General features: G+C 40.0%; 1 protein-coding gene across 2 annotated transcripts in view; it reads right to left on the bottom strand.

The window, feature by feature from the left end:
• The window catches only part of LOC122806915 (inositol hexakisphosphate and diphosphoinositol-pentakisphosphate kinase 2-like), a 1,544,141-nt gene that overhangs the window by 767,785 nt on the left and 753,495 nt on the right, over positions 1 to 22,861 (bottom strand). For both annotated transcript variants that reach the window (XM_044077730.1, XM_044077729.1), the window contains one exon: positions 858 to 967. In XM_044077730.1, coding sequence (XP_043933665.1) covers positions 858 to 967 — 110 coding nt within the window. The remainder of the gene's footprint in view (positions 1 to 857; positions 968 to 22,861) is intronic.

Below are 22,861 nucleotides of genomic sequence, written 5' to 3'. Positions count from 1 at the left end.
AATGTGTACCATATTAGGTTATTAAATATTGGCAGCCACATAAAAAGTACTTCAGCTTGAATGTGAAAACCTTCATACATGGATGACATGGAATGAAAAGAGGAAATAACAGCTACATATTGCCAAGGGTATATGGACTCAGACTATTTGTTTCTTTTTTTATCCTGTACCAGAACATCAAAGGTACAATCCCCTGTCATCAACATCATCTGTTTGGTTGACAAGATAACCTGGATCTACTGGCAATGTTAAAAAAAAGTCTCATATGTGTAGCTCTTTCAAAGTACGAAAGTGTAAAGGACAAGAGTGCATGAACAACTCTGCTTCTACATTTGGTGCCTAGTGCTGAATAGGAGAAAATCACATTCTTGCATTAGTGGCATAAGTTCTAGAACTTGTGTCATGGTTTCTGCACCATAAGCAGGACTGAATAAGAGAAAGAAAACATTTATTGCATGAGGGGCACTAGTGAATTTTAGACGTAGAGGCTTAGTTTCTGCACTGTGAGCCATTTTCATCTGCTTATCAGCAGTAGCTACAATCAATTAGCTTGTATCCAGCTTGAGAATAATGAATGGCTAAGTTAAGCATTGTAGAAGAAGACAAAATATGTAAACTGCTTTCGCTTATTTAGGTTTGTGGGACTGTTCATGTTCAGAATGCCTTCAATGATTTACTCTGATGCTTTTTGATAATTTACTCTAATGTACTAAAGGTGGTTTTGAAAGTAAGGTCATTTAAAATGTATTATGCCTTTTTACAGCCTTAATACACAAATTAATTTTCAAATGATATCTGGTTTAGTAATGCATCAACTGTTACTGTTCCATATCTCTTCTTTAACAACAGGTACATACATTTCTAGAACTGTCTTCAACTGCTCCAGCTTTGATTTCTTCTCATTAATTTCACAGTCATTGTCCTGTCCAAGTTCAGCCAACAGCAAACGTGCTAAATCCAGTACCTCCTGCAAATAAGCACATATATTACATTAAGAGATTATGGTAAAACTATGAAAAACTTCAGTCTGGAATTAAAAAAAAGGCTATTATAAATACATTAAGTTACACTTTGACTACTTTATCTCACTTATTTCCTCCTGCTTGTGAGAGTGATGGTTTCTTCCCTTCGCACGCACGTTTGTTTGCCAAAAGTAAGGTTACGCACCAGCACAGAATGACATGACATATAAAGACAATATGGCAAAATTTGTCTACATAACTTTCAACTTTCCACAATAAATGATTATCACAAATTCCTAGCTGCTGCACAACCTACCCTGTATGCTTTGTTTTCTGTGTAGCCTTTATTGTTGTACCTTGCAGCTTAATTATTTTTCACCTTCACCATCTCAGCATGGAAGTCAAGTATCCAGTGCTTGTCCATGGCTGATTGCTGTAATCTTTTGTTATGCCCCCAGCTTTGCATGTATTCTGAAAAATTATTGCTAAACAGTAACAGAAAATAAAATTTGGCAGCATATAAGGGTTGCTCGATTGTAATCTTCCCATAATTTAATGGATAAACTGAGTCTTAGTTAATAACAGCTTTACTACGTAGTTCAGTTAATGACCCTATGACTGTCCCCTGACACAGTTAAATTCAGTCACAGTTTCAACAATGCCTCTTCATGAAAGCTGTGCCAATAATTTACTACTGTTAGAGGGACTTTATTAGGCAAAAGTGCTGGGATGGATTTATTTGAGTAGAATTGTTTGAGATATTATGCTGCTGCTACCTTTATATGAGATTAGAATAGGATAGTATATAATCATATTGTGAAGTCGTAAAATGAATGAGACATTCTTAGATGAACAGGCTTTTGTTAGAAGCAACATTATAAGGTTGTCATCTGAATAAGTTTTTTGTTAAAAGCAACATTATTAGATTACAATATGAGTGAAAGGGTCTATATTTCTGTGTCAAAAAATAACTTCAGCAAACGGACATTCATCTAACATAAATCAGCGAACTGCTGTTTATCAAATATTCATATCAGCAAACATTTCCCAGGGCAGTGAGGTACTTGGCCAACATACCAGCTGTCACACACACACACACACACACACACACACACACACACACACACACACACACACACACACACACACCACAGTATATCAAACACACACACCACAGTATATCAAACCTACCAAAGTGGGGGGGGGCTACTCCCCCCAGACCCCCCTACTTATATATACCAACTCTAAGATCACACTACAGTGGAGAAAAGGGCAAATTTCCTAATGCTGACCAGTAACTCAATGCCCTGGGAAAAACATTCACTGATGTGAATGTTCAATGAATGGCTGTTCGCTGATTTATGTTTGATGAATGGCCATTTGCTAAAGTTAGTTTTCAATGAACTACTATAGACCCAAGTGAAACACTGTTAGGATAGTGGCATTTTTAACACTGCATGAATAGAAATGTTCAAAGGTATACATTTACATAGCAGTGATAGGGAAGTGTAGCTATGTTCTATTTACTTTGCATGTTTATTAGAATGGGCAAGCAGTGCAATTCATGTCAAAGTATAGCTCCACTGAGAAAGTGTGTAAAAAGTCTCAGGAACTGTGTTGGGCTTTGAACCACCATCCAGATGGGGAAAGAAATTTACTGAATGATGTCAGCAATCAATTAATGGAATGGTAGCTATCATCCAGACAGAAAATGTAATTTTACTGGACACGAGATTTTAAGGGACTGTTATTGTGAGATAGAGAACAAAACTTTATTGGGTCTGGAAGAAATGGGGGGGGTCTACAATTGTCAAATGGAGAAAGTGCATCTATTGGTTAAATTGGGGAAAAATGGGTAAAAACTTCAAACAATATTGGATAATACTAAAGGTAGGACCCTACCTGTAACAAATAATAAATTGCTGACTCTTGCACTACTTTAGGTATAAAATATCCATGTTTTGTTATGATTTAGATTTGCTTCTTGTGATTCTCATGAAGCTGCTGTTTCCTGTTTGGCAATAAAGCCACGGAAACATGCTTTTAATCTTGAGGAAAATTCCTTCAACATTTACAATTGGCAAGCTAGCTAAAAATTGCAACATTTACAATACCACATTAATGAGATAATGCTTCTACCTATGACAGTGTACTCTTTATCTTCATAAACTGCTTTAAAAAAGCAACATTCTTAACTTCCCTGAAGTTTCAAAGCTTCTGCCATATCCCTATCCATTCTTCTTTCCTGCATACAAAACAGTATGACATCCTTCAGCTTTTCTTTATATGGTTTCTGATTAGGCCATGAACATGTTTCCTTATCTGCACAGCAATAACAATAAAAAAAAAAAAAACAGCTGTCCTTTCTATTAACGTGGTACACATGTTCCCTAATTCCATCTTTAAACGCTCTTGTCAGTTTTACCAACATAAAATTTCAAACAATGGGCAAGATACACTACATGTTTGGTGTTGTATGAAGCAGAAACATTAAAATTATGCTGTCTTTTTTCATTTGGATGCATACATTTAGTACTAATGTCCAAATAACTACAAAAATTACAATGCCTACACATAGTCAAACCTCCATTTTGTAAGGCATTAGCCTTACTCCTTGTAAAACATAACTTTCTTTTAAGGTAGAGCCCATTCCTGAACAAAAATCGAGGTTGTTGTTCTATAATGATACTGACACCCCTGTCAGACATCAGAATTCCCCAATTTTTACTAACTATACCCATGTAGGTCTGTACATCAGACGAATAATATAAGGGCATCCTGAGCATCCCTTTCTTACTAGTGTTACTAGCTTTCCTAGTGACCTGCCTCTTAGAGAAATATGGTTATGCCACTGAATCTCTGACTCTGGTTACCTCCTCTACATTATTCTTCACCATCTGGCCATCATAGCCCCTCTCCATCAGTTCCTTGGTAATACCTTCAGTACATCTCAAGAAGTCAGACTCCCTCCCATTGAGTCTAGAGGCTCTAAAAGCCTGGCTCCTTACCACATTCTTAAAAATATATGGGGGTGCATACTGTCATATGATAGTAAATTATTGACATGACTTGGTTTCCTGTTTTGATGTAAGAGTGAAAGGGAAGGTCTACAAGAGGGTAGTGAGACCAGCTATGTTTGGTATCCCCCAGGTAAAAATCTCCTATCCTATGGTCTTGCACTTCAAAAGAGACCACAGCTCTCTCTGTTCTGAGTCAGGCAGAATTTGTTCCCGCCCTCCCACCCATTTAAGTTGTCTTGTTAAATACCACTGTCTTTCTAGTTGCCCGCCTCTTATGTTAATCTGACCATATATATCATTTCTCTCTACTTTCACTGGCTTATGTGAGTAATCACAAAATCATCATTTTTGAAATCCCACCCCTTCAATTATTTACATTTATTTGCCATCCTACAGTATTTCATAGTACCAAATTACAAAAGTGACCACCCCTTTCAATCCATCTTGCTGTTTTAAAAATAGTAACTCTCCACTAAACCTTAACTTTTTAAATAGGTAAAACTCAAGTTACCTACTTTCACATCTAACTTCTGTAGTGCACACTGCAGAGTGCATTCTTTTCAATCTTACCTTTAAGCATCCCTGTGACTAGTGAATCTAATGAAGTGGATTTGTTATCTGATGGTGATTGATCCCTGTGACTAGCACTTTCTCTAATACCTGCTGGAAAGCACTAGGAAGCCTTAAACTCATACAAACACTGAACTCTCCTTGTTAATAAGGAGAAATTAATAGTAGGCACTAAACAGCCTATAATTGCAAAGTACCTTGCTAAGGAAACAGCTCCTGTACTTTACAAAGAAAAAAAAAGCCCCAAACCAGGCATGTCCAAGGGTCAGCTTCCGGTGATTTCTCCTGTCCACCTGGTGAATCTGGGCATACTGGGGCAATGCAGCAATTGCCTCATGTACACAGACAACCCTCTCCTCCTACCACCCAACACTACAACCTGTGAGAGATGCACTTACATAGCCAAAATGGAAGCAAAGCTCTCTCCACCCAAGATTGTGCTAAACAGTCAAGAGGAGAATGTTAACACCCACACTACACCTCAAGCAACACATAGCCCTTCTAAACCCGCACCACCAACACCCACATATAGCAACACTAAATCCACATATGCAGAGGCCCTTAACTGTAACCTGCCCAAGCAACAAAGACCTCTGAAGCTGAAACGCAAACAAACACCAATCACAACCAATGTGTCACATAGTTCACAACACCAGTGTGCCACCCAGCAACAGCCCCTAAGGCAAGACAATGTACCTAACACTTTAGTCATAGGTGACTCTATAGTCCGGCACACTGATGTCCCTCTCACCAGGTTGAATAAGGAGAAAATTACAGTCAGCTGCCTGTCGGGTGCCAGGATTCGCCACATAACGCATGCACTCAAGTCACTCCACAACAAGTACAAATATGACTCTGTCATTGTCCATGTTGGAGTGAATGACTTGAGACGTACCTCCTGGACTACATGAAAAGAGACATGGAAGAGCTCTCGGATCATGTGGCCCAGGCAGGTATGACCCTAGCCCTGAGTAGCATCCTGCCTTCGCCCAGAATGATACCACAATATAAGGATAAAATGATTGACTTCAACAATTGGCTAAGCTTATGGTGTCATTCAAAGGGGATCCAGTATCTGTCTGCCTGGGATAACATGACTGACAGACCACGATGCTTTGCCAGAGATGGTCTGCACCTGTCGCCCCTGGGATTCAGGTTACTGGCTAAGGCTCTTGCCACCCCTATAGTGCCTTTTTTAGGCAAACTTCAAAGGACAAAACCACCACCGTAACAGGTACAAGCATGCAAAATCTGAAGGTAATGCTACTCAATGCTAGAAGTCTAAACCTCAAAATACACTCTCTCGAGGCACTCCTAAAAATGGAGAACATCAATATCTGTGCAGTAACTGAGACCTGGTTCAAGGCTCCAGAGAGCACCCCTGCAATACCAGGCTACAACTCTTACCACACTTTTCGGCCACCAAACCAGGACCGAAACACTAAAGGTGGAGGAGTGTCAATATTCACCAAGGATATTTACACCACCAGGCTAGTTGGCCAACACAATGTGTCTGAAATTCTCCAAGTGCAACTAACACTAGGTAAGACTGCAATCCAAATTGTAGCTTGCTACAGATCCCCCACCATACCCCAAGATTCTCACTACACCTTTTAAACATACTGGAAAATATTAAGATAGAACCAAACACCCTAATACTGGGTGATTTTAACTACCCTGCTATTAACTGGGAAAACTACTCATGTCCCAACACCTTTGTTAGCGGTTCTTGGAATTCATAAATTCCAACGCCCTGGATCAACTAATCCATAGTCCCACCAAGGGCTCCAATATCCTAGACCTGGTCATTACCAACATGGCAAATCAATGCTCCATACCTATGGTCACCCCCTCGTTAGTCAGGTCTGACCATAAGCTAATCACCCTTAACATCCACATCCCACCCTCACCCCCCAGTAAAGTAACCACCATAAAAACTTCTCCAAAGCCAACTTCATGCTACTCAAGTCAGAAGTGACAAACTTCATGACACCCATGCAGACGGGAACTGAAAGTTCAACTGCTGAATCCTACACTAAGGCACTGTACGAGCACATCCACTCATGCATGAATTGTGCCATCCCAAATAGAACCAAAATGCTCTCATCCAAAAAAGGAAGCCAATCTGGTGGTCCCCTGCCATAAACAAACTTTACAACAAAAGGAAGAAACTTTTGCAGAAAAGAGGAAAATCCCAGGATGCAAAAAACTCCCTTACTAGCCTCAGTAAGAAACTGAGATGCCTCATAAAATCCTCCAAAGCTAGTTATGAAAATAAAATTGCCAAAGATTCCAAAGACAACCACAAAGCATTCTATAACTATGTCAAGAATCTAAATGGCAATGCTCAGATCTGCACTGAGCTAAAACAGAATGGCAATAAATATACTGATCCAAAGGATATTGCCAGTATCCTGGCAGATCGATTCAGTGCCAACTTCACCCCCCTCTCTCCCCCTAAATGGCCCATCTCAATACCGGAAGATTGCCAAATTCCAGTAATAACGGCCACACAGGTACAAAACGCACTCTCTAAAGCCAAGAATACAGCATCCATGGGACCAGATGACATCCCGGGCTGTGTACTACATGAACTACAATATGAACTGGCACCTCACCTAAGTGTCATGTTTAATCATAGCCTCACCTCAGGTTTCATGCCCACTGAGTGGCACAGAGCTACAGTTATCCCAACCCACAAGGGGGGATCCACCTTGGATCCCGGAAACTACCGTCCCATCAGTCTGACAAGCCTTATCTGCAAGGCCATGGAGCGTATTATCATGGAACTTATAAACAAAGACATTGGCAACCTTCAAACACAGGACCCCACCCAGTCTGGGTTTGTGAAGGGCCGATCTTGTCTCCTGAACCTGATTGACTTCTTTGAATCAGTCTCCAGAGCCATGGACAAGGGTAAGGTGGTCCACACAGCCTATCTAGACCTTGCCAAGGCCTTTGACACCATCCCCCACTCTGGAATCATAGATAAACTTACTAAGTTGGGTATTAATCCCTATGTCACCCAATGGGTTGCTAAATGGCTTACTGATAGAACCCACACTGTAAAAGTAGCCAACTCCAAATCCATCTCCAGACAAGTGACAAGTGGAGTACCTCAGGGTTCAGTCCTGGGGCCGCTCTTGTTTGGCATCTACTTCTCTGAAGTACAGGTCAACACTAAGGGACTCTGGCTAACAAAGTTTGCAGATGACTGCAAACTGGGAGCCATTATTGAATCCCCAAATGATGTGGATACTCTACAAAAGGGCCTTACAGAAACAGATGTTTGGTGCCAGAGCCATGGGCTCAAGCGCAATGCCAAGAAATGTACTGTTATCCCCTTTGGGAAAAAACATGTATCCATGAATTACCATATAGGTGGCAGTACATTAAACACAGAAAGTGTGATAAGAGACTTAGGGACACAGGTGGATAGTGGTCTCACCTTAGATAACCACATCGCCACAACAGTCAGGAAATCCTTCTATGTAGCACACCTCATCACGAAGGGCTTTTCATCCAGAAAAAAGGAGGTCATTGTCCCACTGTACTCATCCCTCATTAGACCCATTATAGAATACAACGCCCCATTTGGTATGTACCTCTCAAGACATCTGCAACAACTGGAAAGGCCTCAGAAATACCTCACTAAAAGAATCACAGGCCTAAAGCAGATGCCCTACGCTGACTGCCTTAAAAAACTCCAGCTATACTCTGTCACATATCGTCTACTCAGAGGCGATCTCTGCTTAACATACAAGGCCATGTCAAACCCAGAGCTGTTGGACATGCTACACTTAAAGAAATCCCAATCCCTCAGAGCTACACGCTCCAGGGATCTAAACCTTGTCATCACAATAAACAAAACATGCTGGAGGGATAGGTTCCTGACCCAGAGACTCCCCAGACTCTGGAATAAATTGCCCATACATGTCAAGCAGAGTGCCTCTTTGGACCTCTTCAAGAGGAACCTCGACGTTTGAATGGGAGAAAGGAAATTCACCCCAGGGATCACGTCAGTCGCCCTGCTAGACAGGGGTCCAGGAAAGTAAATAATGTGGGAAGAAATAGCCAGGGAATTGTTATGGCTAGGCTTGTATAGGCCCTAGGGCTGATAGCCTAGTACCAACCTATGAACCTATGAACCTATGCACTTCTCTGGAACTCCTTCCACCACCCATCCATACCACCTCAAACCGCTTTTCATTCAAAAAATCTCTTCACTCGCATCTAATATCCCAGTGGGAATGCTCCTGCTCCCACCCTGCATAATTTCCTCCCCTCTTTATACTAGCAACATCCATTTCACTTACTCTGCTAACTCATGCATCCTGCTCTGGCATGTACAAAGCTATTTACAATGAATATATTAGAATGCACCTCTTAAGTGCAAGGTTCCTTAATATGTAATGGCTTCTCAGTATTCATATTGTCATGTTTTTCACTAGTTTGTAGTATTTGTAATGATTGTAACCTAAAATCTTACTGTAATCTTGTTTGTTTTTGGAGCTTTTCTCCCCAGGACTCCATTGAAAATGGGTTCATCTTGGCCCAATGGACTATCCTGGTAAACCAACTGCAAATAAATACATAATAAAGAAATAAATAAACAAGAGCCAGAACATGAGGCATGGGGTTTGGCTGTCATCCAGTGCAAGCTCACAAGTCAAGTATAATGGTAATAAAGTATGCCATAAGTAGGTGGGCTGTGGCATTCTGTATTTCCTGCAAATAATGAAGATGCAAGTCTGGAAAACTTAAGTAAAAAAAGGAAAACGAATCAGAAATGATACAAATGCAATATATTACAATGATACAGATAATGGATGGCACAAAAGAAGGCTTACCTACGAGCCACTGAGGCATACATTTTAGACTCACCTTTATCAAAAAGGATGAGCCCCCCCCCCCAAATTATATGTGTGCCAGCTCCACCACTATACCACAGTGGAGACCAGGGTAAAAGCATTCCACTGGCTTGCACAATACAACATTTCACAAGTACTGTGATATCACATTTTTGAACTAAAAGCACTCATCTACCAATGCAATGATGACCTGCATCTGCATCAGAGAGTAATCTAAAGATAAAGTGGTTCCCCTCCACCTGCCCTCCCAGCACCTGGAAGACATATCAGTGCACGGCTGTTAAATAAGGGAATTCACCACTACATACAGAACATGAAAGAAAATATAGCTATCTTGTGTAAAACGGAGAAACTTGGGAAGAAACTCTGTAGCAGCAGCAGGCAAGCATATGTAAACTTGATGCTTGGGAACTTCTGTGTTTGTAGAAGTATGTGAACTTATTTCCAAAGATTCCTGATACTGCAAGAGTTCTGTCTTTTGTTGTAAAGCATTTGTTACTGCACTTGAGCTCAAAACCAGTTAATTTTATATCTGAAGAAGGGCACAGCCCAAAAGCACTCATCAGTTTGTACATATTGCTGCCATTTTATCATTTTATTCATATTAAACAAGGAGTCTGAGTGGTGGTTGCGGATATTTTTTTCATTTATTGATTTTGTTGAATTTATCACCATTTCAGCCTGCACTTGTTAAAGAAATGCCATCTGTTTGATACTGTAGTGCTCTTAGGTTGTTTTAATAATATTCTGATATTTAACCTCCTCTGATACTACAAAGGATGTTCTGAGTTTGAAAAGTTTCTCCTGAGTTTGCCAAAATATATATATATATATAATAAGTTTTGCAAACTTTTTCTGTGTTTGTAGAAGTTTGTTAACTTAATTTCAAGCATTCCTGATACTGCAGTTCTGCCTTTTGTTGTAAAACATTTCTTACTGCATTTGAGCTTAAAACAAGTTTTATTTAGTTTAATGGGTTTTACTCTGCACTCTGTTGGGAGCAGAGGGATGATTCAACCCATCCAAATTGGGAACTGCTGGTGGAAGGCTTATTGTGTGTTTATTTGATTTGTCTGATGACTTAACTGTGTAAACATCTTTCATCCTGCTGGTATAAAAGCCTTACATTTCTGTGAAACTGTGCTCATTTACTCAGTTTCCCTGTGCCTTGCTTGGACACCTTCTATGTAAGCAAACCCCTCCAGTTTAAAATCCTGTATAGGAAATGCTCTCCATAGTCTCCCACTGTTCATAGCTGCTTGAACAGCTGCCACTTTATGCAGACAATAGCACCACTAAAGGTCATCTAATAGTATACTACTAAACACTCTCACTTAGACATTTATGTGGCTCTCCCCTACTCTTTCCTATCTACTAAGGCTCTGGTATAATGGATAGGCACTTCCATGTCATCTCTGTTTCTGGCATGATGGATACGGACATCTTGAGGCAGTGTAGTAATGCCTCAAGTTCACTGACAGGCATTTAATTTTAGAACAAAGTGTGTGAGAGATATAGATATGCAATGTCACTGGAGACAAAGCTCTCACATACACACACAAAAAATGCAAACTGGGTTCATAAGTGGTTATTGAACTATTGACCTGACAGCCTTTAGAAGCCTAGCCCTGTGTGCCCAATATAATCCTAGAGAAACCCAATATAAAAGAACATGCCTAAACTCAAGATTTTAGTTAGCAACAACTGTCCATATTTAAGAGGGTCATAGGTGAAATCCCTGGCAAGAATTTATGGTTTCCCATCCAGTCATCCAGGCTACACTTAAACAGGGTCATAGAGGGGCTTTCTTTGATATGAAGTGGTGGCCTATTCCAGAGCGGTGGCAACCTTTGAGAGACATACCTGTCTCTCCATCAAGTCGTATTGATGTCGCAGGCCACGTTACGGTCGCTGGAGTGGGTGACCCTTGTCCCATTTCACTTGCTGATGTGCAGCATTTCCATTAGGTTTGGATCCGAGATTGTTCTGTAGCCCAGGCACACGTTTCCTCTAGATAGTCAGTAACATACTGAGTACAGTGAAAGTGATTTCAGTCTGTCAATGTATGACATGTGCTGGAGACCCTGAATTTTCATAGTTAGAAATTTCTGAGCTCTCTCAAGTTGCTGCAGGTGCCTGGTAAGGTACATACCAAAGAGAATATTGTACTCAATTATTGACCTAATGAGGGTTCAGTACTGGGGTGTTATGACCTCTTTCACTCTTGAGGCAATGCCTTTACTAATGAGGTATGTGATGTAGAATGACTGACACATGGTGGTCAGAGTTTAGGCTACAGTCAAGTAGCATTCCCAAGTCTCTCACTATTGAGTTGTTACTTAAGGTATTATTATTTATATGATAGTCTGCAGGGATACTGTTTTTACTGAAGGGTATGACAATGCATTTTTTGCATTGAGTTTGAGTCCATGGCTTTGGCATCAGTCATTGGTTTGTGTAAGTCCCTCTTGAAGTATATTGACATCATTTAAGGATTGAATGATTGCACCTAATTTGCAATCATCAGTAAACTTAATAAGCCACAGCCCCTCTGTTTTGGCTTGAACTTCTGAGAAACATATTCCCAACAATAGGGGCCCAGCACTGACCCTTGTGGAACCCCACAGGTGACAGTTCTACTGGTTGAGGTAACTTCCCAACTTTGACTGACTGTGATCTGTCAGTGAGCCAGTTAGCACCCACCTGACAACATAAGTGTTGACATTCAACTGGGAGAATTTATCAACGATGCCCAAATATGGGATTGTGTCAAAGGCCTTGGCTAAGTCAAGGTACGCTGTATGCACAGATTTGCCTTCGTATGTGGTTCTGGTGACATTTTTGAAGATGTCTACCAGGTTTAACAGGCATGACTTCCTTTGACAAAACAAAACTGTTGGATCAACGGTTTGGAGATCACCTATATCCTAATAAGATCCATGATGATTCATTCCATGGCCTTACAGATAAGGCTGGTTAAGCTTATGAGTCTGTAGTTCTCAGGGTGTTGTGCTGTACACTTTTTATGAAGGGGGATGACAGTTGTTGTTTTCCATTCAGCAGGGACAAAGCCAGTACTCAGGCTGTGGTTAAACAGAGTACCCACTGATGTTGCTAACTCATGTTTTAAACCATTTAAAATACAACTTGGAATGCCATCCTGTCCCATCAAGGCTGTGTTTTTGGCCTTGGAGAGAGCATTAATGACTTGCTTTGTGGAGATGCAAGGTGGGGGAGATGTTATGTGAACACTTTGTGGAATGTTTGGAAGGGACAGGGGTGAAGTTTTTCCCAAACCTGTCTGCTAATAGGTTAGCTATTTTCACAGGATTAGTGTATGTGATTCCATCCACAGCTAGTTCAACACATGTCTGGATCCTACATTTTAGGTTACGGATACAGCTGAAGAATGTCTTATGATTATCCTTAGCTATGGTTGCTACATTTTTTTGAAGTTGTTGTTAGAGGATTTTACAAGCTGTTTTATTTGTTTGCTCAAGTAGAGGAGGGTGCTCTTCGAATGCTGGGACCTCTCTTTTTTATTCTTAGATAGCAACTTCTTCCTCATGTTGTATAACTTGTTAATGCTAGATGTCCACCAGGAGCCTTGATTTATTTTCTTGAGGATCTTGTTTTGATTCCATCAGGTACAGCTGTGTTAATACATTTGTATAAATGTTTGTACAGGGCATTTTTGTATAGCTGTCAATCCCATCTGTGGGAGAAGGAGTTTGGAAATTATTTATGCCATCCCTTAGGAAAGTATAATTAGCTTTGGTGAAATTTGTTTGCCTGATTTCATGTCATCATGTCATATCATGTGTTATAACTACTTCAAATGTGACTGATTTCTGATCATATTTAACCATTGAGGTCTTATACTTTTGGTGGTGCAATGGTCACCCATGTTGGTAAAGATCAGGTTGAGAATATTTGAGATAAAAACCACAAATAACTAAAATTATAACAAACAAACAAAGAACACAAAGATAGCACTCCACCAGCAATTTAATATCATGGTACCTCGACTTGTCGCCTTCAAGGGGATAACCAATACAAAAAATCCACATTAAATTGTTATAGCAATTATTCAATAAATCAACATTCAAAAATTCCATCACTTAAAGTAGCCAGTGCTCTTAAGAAAACATTTTTACATTATATACATCCCTACATTCAAAATTGGAATATAAATTTTATAATACATTCACATTAAACAGAGCATTACCCATATGACACCATACAAAATTCTAAAAATTAAGGACAACCTCCTGATTTAAACCTCTAGGAAAGAGAGTGCCATAATTAAAAATGTAGTTTCCAGTTGGTTCTGTTTTTTAGCAAAATCCACTCCACTATCAAAAATAGGTTGGGCCAGAATGCTAAAAAATAAAGACTCCACATTACCTGAATGTTCCTTCAAAAAATGATCTGCCACAGGACTATTAGTATTACCTTTCCTGATATCTGATAAATGTTCTAAAATTCTAATTTTAGCTTTCCTCTTAGTCTGTCCAACATACCACTGCACCGCATCACACCCATACCCCAAAATATAAATAACACCACACGACTGACAATTAAATCTACCCTGTGGCCATTTATCACTGTATTGGATATATTTCTAATCCTCCCACATACACAACATTTCCCACAAGGGAAGGAGCCCATTGGTCCAATAGACATAGTTTGTTCCAGTCGGGGGCGATTCAAAAGTTCCTTCAAATTACAAAATTAGCTAAAAGAAAAAAGTAAGATGTTCAGGGAATAATTTTCTTAAATCCTCATCTACAATTATCATAGGCCACAAATGTAATACTACCTTTCTCAACATATTAGAAAAAGGACTGAATCTAGTAACATAAAACAGTTTGTTACTAGCATCATCAGTCTCTGGTTCATATTGGGCTTTAAAATAATTCACTGCATTACTATTACCCTGATTATCATAGCCAATCCCATTTTTCAATTTATTCTTAGCCTTCACCAAAATATCCCTTGAATAGCCCCTGGCCAAAAGTCTTACTTCCACTTCGGCCAAACATCTATCCTTGGACCCCATATTAGAATTATTAAACCAAATCCTCCTAAATTCCCCATAAGATGATGAATTAATAAGATGCAGGAGGTGCATACTAGATGCATACAGGAAGTTATTAACTGCTGTATCATTCCTATGCAGTACAAATTGAACTTTCCCCCACTCATTAACAAAAAGTTGGACGTCCAAAAAGTTAATACTATTGTGATCCATATGACAACTAAATTTCATACCATGTGTATTCAGATTCAACATGTCTGCAAACTTAACAAAATCAGCCATAGCACCCTTACAAATAAAAAAACAAATCATCTATAAAGCATTTGCAAATAATAACATTTTCCACATAATACTTATGAGCATAAATGAAACACTTTTCAAATTCCCCCATATACAAAATAGCATAAGAGGGGGCAAACGGTGCCCCCATGGTTGATCCTTTGACCTGTAAATAATACTCCTTTTCAAAAGTGAAATAAGTATGTGATAAACAAAATTCAAGTAACTCCAAAATAAATAAGCTATGTGGGCCTTCACCCAAAATGCCCGCAATCACCTCAAGACCCCTTCTGGAAGAAATATTTGTAAACAAAGAAGAAATATCCACAGATATCAAAAAATAATCCTGTTGCCATTTAACATTCTTAGCAATTGAACATAACTCCTGAGTATTTTTAATGTGTGCTGGCACTTGGTTCAAATATTTCTTTAATAAGGAGTCCACCAGAACCCCCACATTCTTCAAATAAGGACCAATGCCCAACACAATCGGTCTACCAGGAGGCTTCCTCTGATCTTTATGAACATTAGGAACAGCATAAAATATGGGGTCATGGGGTTTAACAACACATAATCTTTTAACATTTTGTGCAGACAGCAATCTACTCTCTTCCCCTAATCCATCAATTACAACAACTCATTTTTAAAACAAGGCAGGGCATTATAGGATAGTTTCAAATAACATTCACCATCATTCAGCAAATCAGAAATGATTTCATTACATCCCACTTTGTCCATGATAACCCAATTTCCCCCTTTGACTGCCTCCTTAAAAGTATATTCACCCACATTTCCACGTAAACTTTTAAGTTCACATCACTCATCTTTTGTTAAACTAAAGTTTTTACATTTAAACTTTTTAAATTCCCTTTCAGTGTTACTTATTAATAATTTTTCAAACATGGTAAAGGAAACATGGTAAAGGTCAGACAATTTCAGGGGATAAAAAGAATTCTCCAAACATGGTCACCTTGGGATATCTAACCGTCCAAAGCCTGTAACAAAAGCAGTATCATATTTTTCATTAGCATCTGATAGAATATCACAAAACATATCCAAATCACCATAATCATACACTGACATGTTTAGTAGGGAGACCTCTGAACCAAAAGAATCATCATAAACTTTTTTTGACTTCTTTCTTAGAGAAAAATACTTTCAAATGTAACTTACAACAAAATCTATTAGCTTCCATTAACATGATTAATGAATGCAAATGATGGGATTTTTGAATGTTAATTGATTTACTGAATAACTGCTGTGACTATTTAATGTGGAAGGTTTTTGTACTGGTTATCCACTGAAGGCAACAAGCCGAGGTACCGGGATATTAAATTGCTGGTGGAGTGCTATTGTTGTGTTCTTTGTGGTTTTTGGTTGCTTTTTTATAATTTGAGAATATCTGAGCCCTTTGTGGCATTACATACTATTTGTTCCAGGGAATTAGTGTTAACAAAGTCCAGGAACCTTTGTGCCAGCATGTTGGTACTCATATGTTTCCCAGTCAATGGAGGGACAGTTAAAAATTGTCCGTGACTACAGCGTTTGGGTGTATTTTCATTGACTCAAGAAGGTCCACATAAACAGTGTGGATATCTTGGTTCATTGAAGAGGGCCTATAGCTTACAATGACTTAAAGGGGGTCTTACCCACAGTTTGTTGAACTTGGAGTAACTAATGGAGTTTTCCTGTCTAACCCAGTCTAGAGGTATACTTATCCTTGATGAAGAGAGATAATCCTCCTCCTTTGGTTCTCAAACATTCATTTTGCAGTCTAAAGTGTGGAAGGTATTGTAGCCTTGCAAAGCTAGGGTACTCTCTGTGTCCCTGAACCAAATTTCTGTTATTGTACAGACGTCAACATCCTCCAGGGAGAGGAGTACTTCCAGAGAGTGCAGTTTCTGATTTAAACCCCTAGCATTTAGCAGTGTAATGTTTACTTTATTTGTGAGTGATATTTTCATGTCAGAAATTTTGATCTTGAGACTTTGTCTAAAAAAGGCACTATGGGGAGGCAAGTGCCTTAGCCAGTAACCAAAAGGCTAGAAGTGACAGGTGAAGGCCACCTCTGGCAAAGCATCATGGTCTATTAACCATGTCATCCCAAGCTGACAGTAACTGGAACCCCTTAGAACAACACCAGAAACTAACCCAGTTGTTGAAGTCAATCATTTTTTGTTTGTATTGTGGTATCATCCTAGATGAGGGTAGAATGCTGCCCAAGGCTAGGAACATACCTGCCTGTGACACATATTAATAGAGCTCGATCATGTATCTCTTCATATAGTCCATTAAGGTACATTTCAAGTCATTCACACCAACATGAGCTATGACGCAGTCATAACGGTACTTGTTATTGAGAGTACTGAGTGCATGTGTGATCTGACAGATCCAAGCACCTGACAGACGTCTGACTGTTACTTTCTCCTTGTCCAGCCTGTTGAGTGGGACATCTGAGTGTCTCACAATGAAGTCACCTATGACTAAAAAAATTGGTTTAGATGTACTTTGCCTTAGGGGCTAATTTGGTGAGACACTGGTGCTTGTGTTTTTATGTGTATTGAGTGCTGTAGGTGCTCTATTAGGTGTAGCATGTTTGTGTTTGGACGTTCTCTGATGTTTAAGTAGGTTTCCGATGAGTACCTCTGCAAATGATGGCTTATGTGTTGAGTGCATGGTTTCAGTAAGAGGTGCAGTATGTGAGCTGACAACCTGTTCAATGTTACTGGTCTGTGTGCAAGAGAGCAAGGATTCCAGATTCTTAGTGCAGATGCATCTCTCACAAATTGTACTTGGGTGATTTAGGAGTAGAGGGTTGTCAGTGTACATGAGGCAATTGAAACACTACCTCAGGATACCCATGTCAATTAGGCTGGCAAGAGAAATGGTGGAAAACTGACCATCCATAATGCTAGGTTAAATCCTGTTTTCAAAGTGGGAAAAGAAAAAGGAGGGGTATGGTATAACTGGGTACTCTAAACATGGCCTATACTAATGGGGTGCTCCATTAATGGTCTATACTAGTGGGGGTTCTCTAAATGGTATGAGACTAATGGAGATTTGGTGATTTTGTGACAGTTTAAAGGGCAAAAGTGCAGCTGGCATGACTCTAGTCTATAGTACAGCAGACAAAAAGTGCAACAAATCAGGAAGAAGAATTTTAAAAATCAACAATATAGCAAAAATACAGCTTAAAACTGCAAAATACAGTATAAAATTGTACTTATGGTTAGCAGAATGAAACAGATTCCTTGGATTGCACAGATAAATACAGCAGAGCAGTGGATGGTTGCTTAACTCTGTGGAGAGGTGTTAAAACAGTGAGCAAACTGAATTAAAAAATGTAACCAATAAAGAAAGCTCAAAACTGAGCCCTGTGCCAACAACCTGCAATCAGATGTGTCAGCGTTACACCGAAAACACTCACCACCAACACTAAGGAACAACACATAGACTGTCAGATGTGGAGGTATTCACATGTATTCTACCCAAACCTCCAAAGACCTCCTAAAAGCATCTCTCAGTGCCCCCCCTCACACTCAAAAAAGAAAGCACCTCACACAACACATAACTCTGAAAAATCATAGTAGCCTGGCTTCCAAGCCCATAAGGCACCCATAAGGTAATACACCACACAGCAAAACAATATAATTATTAGGGATTCCATTGTAAAACATACTGATGTCCCCCTTACCAGGTTAAACAAGGAGAAAATCACAGTGCTCTCTCTGTTTGGAGCCAGGATCCACCAGATCACGCATGCACTTTGGTCTTTAAACCAGTTAAAGTCCATGTGGGTGTAAACAATCTAAGACATACCTCAGTGGACTATATGAAGAGAAACATGATGGAGCTCTCTGAATATGTCCCAGGTGGGTATGAATCTAGCCTTGAGTAGCATTCCACCTTTACCAATGATGATGCCACTGTAGCAGCAAAAATGACTGACTTCAACAATTTGCATAGTTTCTGGTGTCACAAGGGAATCCAGTATCAACAAACCACAATGCTTTGCCAAAGATGGTCTGCTTTGTCACCTAAAATGCCTTTCCTAGACCATGCCAAATTCTTAAACCCTCCAACATAAACAAAAAATCACTCATGACTGCCTAAAGGTACTGCTGCTCAGCCCTAGGATTTTAAATAAAAAAAACTGTACTCCCTGGAAGTACTCCTCACCCTGGAGAATGCAGTAATATGTACAGTCATGCAGTCATGGAAACATGGTTCAGAACCATGGAAAGCACCTCAGCTATCAAAGTATACATTTTGATCCCCCTTGGCTCAAGATACAACAAAGGGAGGAGATATCTCATACAATCATAGGAAGTTAACTAGGCTATTGACCCTGAGGCCCTTACAAGCTTAGCCAACAATTTAGCCCATGTTACAACAAGTCAGCACCATATGCCCCTGTCCAGCAGGGACACAGGTGGAATCCCAGGGGTGTATTTTCTGTTCCCCATTCAGTTATCCAGGTTGAGCTTAAAAAGGGTTAATGAAGTACTTTGCTTGATGTGGAGAGGGACTCTATTCCACAGGAGGTGGAGTCTCTGGAACACAAATCTGTCCCACCAGCAAGTCTTATTGATGTCACAGACCAGGTTGAGGTAGCAAGTGCGGGTTACTCGAGTGGAACTTGACTTACAGATATACAGCAGTCCCATCAAGGTGGCGTCTGAGATTGCTTTGTATGCCATGCAGAGGTCACCTCTGAGGAGTCTGTATGAGACTGAGTAGAGGGGCAGGGCCTTAGCCTACCTGTGTAGGGCAAATGTTTGAGGCCCTGGATTTTCCTGGTGATGAACCGCTGTGGTCTCCCCAGCTGCTACATGTACTTTGCGAGGTGTATGCCGAAAGGAGACATTGCAGTCAATAATGGGTCCTATAAGGGAAGAATACAGGTATGTTATGACCTCCTTGTCCCTGGATGAGATACCCTTACTAATGAGGTGGACCATGTAGAAAGCTTTCCATACAATGGTGGCCAAAAGTCAGTTTTCTATCAACCTGGGTGCCCAAGTCCCTCACGACTGATTGCGTGCTTAGGACCTTGTTATTAATTTGAATGTCTCAGTGTTTATAAAGGACAAGTACACTGCTAGACTGGTCCAACAACATGAATTGCTTGAGCTACTCAATGCCAATGAATCACAGAATTGACCCCCTATCATATCCTTGCTAGCTACAGATACCTTAACATGAGTCCAGAAAACCACACCTACTACCTAAAACTGGAATCTCATGACATTCAGCCTAACACCATACTTATGTGTGACTTCAACTACCCCTCCATAAAATAGGATAGTTATACAGCCCATAATTCACTTGCTCAGTGGTTCCTGGAATTTGTCAACTGAAACACTCTAGAGCAACTAGTTAGCTCCCCAGCTAGCAGTACAAATATCTTAGATCAGGTACTCATGAACATGGGGGATGCTGCTCCCTCCCGTGCAGTAACTCCTCCCTGGTAGGATCTGATCACAAAATGATCTCCTTTAGTATTAAAACTAATCTAGAAACTCCATCAAACTCCAAACCTGTTAAGAAATTTGCAAAGGCCAATTACCTCATACTAAGTGACAGCTTCTTAAACTTCCAAGCCCTTCAAATCCAGATGACACTGAGGTGTACACAAAAGCACTATACAACCACATTCATAGCTGACACAGGAGGCAATACCTGTCTGAGTCAAACCTATGACAACTGACACGAAAATAACCCCCCCGGTGGACTATTAGCATAATAGGCTATTCAATAAAAGGAAAGCATCCTCTCCAAAATCAAGAAGGAAGAGACAAAACAGTGCAAAAAGACACTCTCCATTCTAAACAAAGAAATTAGAGAGCTGGTGAAATCTGGCAAAGCAAACAGCAAGGCAACAACAGCCTCCCAGGTGAAAGATAATCATAACACCAGAATACAGCTTCTATGGGACCTGACAATATCCCTGGCTGTGTTCTACATGAACTACAGAATGAACTGGCACCTCACCTGTGTGCCCTGTTCAATCACAGCCTCACCTCCGGCTTTGTCCCTATAAAATGATCCACTGTTACAGTCATCCCTCTTCACGAAGGAGGAGTGACTACAGACCCTGGGAACTATCGCCCCATTAGCCTGATAAGTCTGATATGCAAAGCTATGGAACACATCATCATGCATCTAATAAACAAGGATATAGGGAATCTCCAAACTCTGGATCCCACACAGTTTGGTTTTGTGAAGGGTAGATCATACCTGGTCTACTTGGTCGACTTCTTTGAGTCAGTCACCAGAGCTGTAAATGAAGGCAAGGTGGTTCATACAGCCTACCTTGACCTGGCCAAGGCCTTTGATAACAGACCAGTCTTATCTACAAGGCCATTGAGAGAATAATCATTGACCTGATCAATAATGACATATGAAATTTGCAAACACTGGACCAGACCTAATTTGGCCTTACCAAAGGGAGGTCTTGCCTGCTCAATCTGGTGGACTTCTTCGAGCAAATCACCAGGGTTGTGGAGGAGGGTAAAATGGTACACACTGCTTACCTAGACCTGGCCAAAACCTTCGACACAATCCCCCACTCATGGATCATGGATCATAGATAAACTTATTAAGTTAGGAGTAAAACCTCTATATCATCAAATGGATAGCAAACTGGCTCACTGACAGGACACATGTTGTCCAGATAGATGAATTCAATTTGAATAAAAAACTTGTTACTAGTGGTGCCCCACAGGGTTCCGTGTTGGGACCCCTCCTGTTTGGTACATACTTTTTTGAAGTGAAGGCCAATGTTGGGAATCTCTGCCTCACCAAGTTCTCGGATTACTGTAAGCTGGAAGTAATCAGTGAATTCCCAAAAGAATTGGGTGTTGGTGCTTAGGATATTTGTACCTCTAGCTGGGGAGCTAACTAGTTGCTCAAGGGTGTTTGCATTGTCAAAGTCCAGGAAACTCTGAGCAAAGTCTAAAACTGACAAATGACTGGTGGAAAAAACATGGTCTGAGACTAACTGCTAAAAAATCTGTAATCCTACACTTCAGTAAATCAGATATCCCTGCAAATTATAATATTGATAGCACACCCCTAAAAGATGACCTAGTGGTAAGGAACCTAGGAACACAGATAGAAAGTAAGCTAAATTTTGACCACCAGGTAGGTACAGTAGTGAGGAAATCATTCTGTGCATTCTACTTATAAGTAAAGGCATGGCATAAAGTTCAGAGGAAAAGGAAGTCATAGTGCCATTGTACTCAGCCCTCATCAGGTCCATAATCGAGTACAATGCTCCTTTCTCCTAACCAGGCACCACTTATACTAAATGGAGCAGCTTCAGACATTTCTAACAAAAAATACAAAGTGTTAGACACAAGTCTTATGCAGACTGACTAAAGGCCCTATCTTGTACTGTGTCTCATATCATTTATTGAGAGGTGACTTATGCCGGACTTATAAGGCATTCTCTGATCCAGCCCTGATGAAAATGTTACATATTTGCAAGAAAAATTACACAAGGGTTACGAGAATAAACTTCACATCTTTGTTAAAAAAAGCCCACTTCAGCACCCAAATACACACTACCCTGACACTACCCCATCCCGTATCTGGGGAATTAAGATATAATGTCATACTCTTGTAAAGGCTCTTGTGGCTTTAGCCTAGTAATCACCTATGAATCTATGAACAGCTGCAGATCATTTCAGAATATAATGGTGGATCAGCGTACATTGAGTAAAAATTGATGTGATTAAATAAAAAATAAGGGAGGTATTATAAAAAAATAGATGGAGTATAGATGGTACACGATGAATAAATAACAGTAAATTGAATATGAATCAATAAGGAAAGTAGCACCTGTTCACTCCCCCAGACTATGCAATATGCTACGCCACAGAAAATACCAATTTGCTTGTCAGAAATAAAGAATGCTGGAAAATAAGAATAACAGTACATTTAATATCATAAAATATGAAAAAAGTGCTACTCTCAAATCTAGCCCCCCTCCCCGAAAAATGCTATAGCTCAGCATAACCCAGTCTTATTCTACAATACGGAAATTATTTGTGTTATTTTTGTCAGTAAATAAGCAGCAAATAATACAAATGGAAGCCATCAAACATTATTAAA

This window comes from Protopterus annectens, chromosome 7.part0 (genome assembly GCF_019279795.1).
Source record: "Protopterus annectens isolate FY-2018-M chromosome 7.part0, PAN1.0, whole genome shotgun sequence".
Taxonomy (NCBI): Eukaryota; Metazoa; Chordata; order Ceratodontiformes; family Protopteridae; genus Protopterus; species Protopterus annectens.
Note: the sequence above shows the minus strand (reverse complement) of the source record. Positions and strands in the feature narration are given on the sequence as shown.